This window comes from Otolemur garnettii, unplaced genomic scaffold (assembly GCF_000181295.1).
Source record: "Otolemur garnettii isolate 467f Iridium unplaced genomic scaffold, OtoGar3 scaffold00096, whole genome shotgun sequence".
Lineage (NCBI taxonomy): Eukaryota > Metazoa > Chordata > Mammalia > Primates > Galagidae > Otolemur > Otolemur garnettii.
Genome location: NW_003852491.1, coordinates 7,959,195 through 7,961,496, shown reverse-complemented (window position 1 = coordinate 7,961,496; position 2,302 = coordinate 7,959,195). Strand labels below are relative to the sequence as shown.

At 38.3% G+C, this 2,302-nt stretch overlaps 1 protein-coding gene across 1 annotated transcript in view; it reads right to left on the bottom strand.

Moving 5' to 3' along the window:
- Positions 1-1,185: 1,185 nt before the first annotated feature.
- FUS (FUS RNA binding protein) overlaps positions 1,186-2,302 on the bottom strand; it is a 12,547-nt gene continuing 11,430 nt past the window's right edge. The window contains exons 10-12 of the mRNA XM_012808895.2: positions 1,844-1,973; positions 1,494-1,595; positions 1,186-1,362 (exon numbers count right to left, since the gene is read on the bottom strand). Of these exons, the coding sequence (XP_012664349.1) occupies positions 1,235-1,362; positions 1,494-1,595; positions 1,844-1,973 (360 nt within the window). The 3' untranslated portion in view covers positions 1,186-1,234. The remainder of the gene's footprint in view (positions 1,363-1,493; positions 1,596-1,843; positions 1,974-2,302) is intronic.

Here is a 2,302-nt window from a genome sequence, read left to right as displayed (position 1 = left end):
GTATATGGAGCCAGCGTCCTACCCACTGAGGCACTGGCACCGCCCTATATTTGCATTCTTAATAATTATCTGTGAGTATTTTTTCCATTATATACGAGATTAATACAAGTGAAGGTATTGCATTTTAATATAGAATTCCTATTATGTTTAGATATTTGAGTATGTTGTAGTTATTCCCATTAAATATAATTTGTATTTATTATTTTAACCAAGTTTGAGAATAACATTGTACATGATGAATTTTAAGTACTACAGATTTAGTTTTAAATCTCTAAAGGCCGGGCGGTGCCTAAGGCTCAGTGAGTAGGGCACCGGCCCCATATACCTAGGGTGGTAAGTTCAAACCTGGCCCTAGCCAAACTGCAACAAAAAAACAGCCGGATGTTGTTGCGGGCACCTGTAGTCGCAGCTACTCAGGAGGCTGAGGCAAGAGAATCACCTAAGCCCAAGAGCTGGAGGTTACTGTGGGCTGTGATGCCACAGCACTCTACCAAGGGAGACAAAAAGAGACTCTTGTCTCTAAAAAAATAAAGTAAAATAAAATAAATAAAATTTGTAAAGGCTAACAGACATGAATTCACTTGTATAATATGCACTCAAACTTAAATTAGTACTTTTTTTTAAGCCATTGTCCATTTGTACTAACATGCCTGTTTCTAGTTCCAGTTTAGAGATTTTATAAAGTTGTAACAATGAGTTAATAACATGTTCATTTGTTGTGTGTGTCTTAAATCTTGAAAATACATTTGGTATTTGGCACTGAGATTTTATTTTACTAGAAGTTATGGTTAACAGTTCCTTTTATAGATAATAACCTGGGATCCATGGATGATGAGCTTTAGAAAGTCTGTGAACCCCTTAAAATTGTAGAATTTTGAGTATTTGCATTTTTTTTTTGTAGTTGTCATTGCTTTTAGCTGGCACAGGCTGGGTTTGAACCCCCAGCCTCAGTGTATATGGCTGATGCCATAACCACTGTGCTACAGGCACCAAGCCTGCATTTTTATATTTTACTCTTGGATCTATCAGTAATATATGTATTTTTCTACATGGTACAAAATTTAAAGATCTGATTTTATTTTTATTACAAACAGATAGCTATTTGTCTGAATACCATTTATTAAACATTCTTTCTCCCACCAAAAAAAAAGAAAGAAAAGAAAAAGAATAACATCCACACAGCTCTACCATAATATCAAAGCACTTAAGAGGACTAAAGAAAGTTAAGTTTCACTCACGGATTAGGACACTTCCAGTCCCCAGCTCGCTGCTGTCCTCCACCACCACCACCTCCACTGGGAAATCCTCCTCGGCCGCCACCACCACTGCCACCACCTCCATACCCTCCACGGCCCATGGGTCCTAGTGCAAATAAAAGTATGGGGCTGCTTGTCAAGTTCCGTTAATCTAACCTTTTCCGTATAAGCCCTTACCAACCTCTGCACTCTCCTCCATCACCTTTGTTTGTACCCCACTAGACAAGAGATCCTCACCTCCTCGACCTCGGCCTCCCCGACCATTGCCACCACCCCGATTGAAGTCAGCTCGGCGAGTTGCAAATGAGACCTTGATAGGATTCCCAGAGAATTCTTTACCTAAAGAAACAAAGGAGGTATTAAAAAAAATCCTTTTAAGTCCTGTGAATCCAAAAACACATTTCATACAATATAAGACTCTACGTTCCTGAAAAAGTACTAATGAGACATAAGCAAAAGCCAGACTATACTGAATTTACAGCTAAAATAAAGTGTTGAAGACTATAAAAATAACCCTCAAAAAACATGGCCTACTTCCTAAGGCTAGGTGCCTTTTCCTGCACATCCCCCAGTTTCTTCATACATACCATCAAACCAGTCAATAGCTGCCTTAGCAGAAGGTGGGTCATCAAAAGAAACCGTTGCCTCTCCTTTCAGCTTGCCAGTTTCCCTGTCTGTGTACAAATTAATCATGGGCTGTCCTGTTTTCTTGTTTGTCTGAGGAAAGCAAAATGAGTTAAAATCAAATTTAAAGAACATACTACTACATTCCACCTTCTCCCCTAGAACCCGAGTTTATCATTCCCAAACTTCAGCTCCCTTCTTCCTAGTTACTTCTCCGTATTTTGCAGATAGCCTGAATCATAGTCTACAACTGTTTTCCACATCAATACTGAAAAAGTAAAACTAAAGGTTATTATTTGGAGCACAAATATAAGAGTTAAGGGCACTCCTTTACTAACTATACTTTTTGTGTAAAACTGTGATTTATTCAGATAACACCAACAGAAAACCAGGCACAGTGGTTTATACTTTTTTTTTTTTTT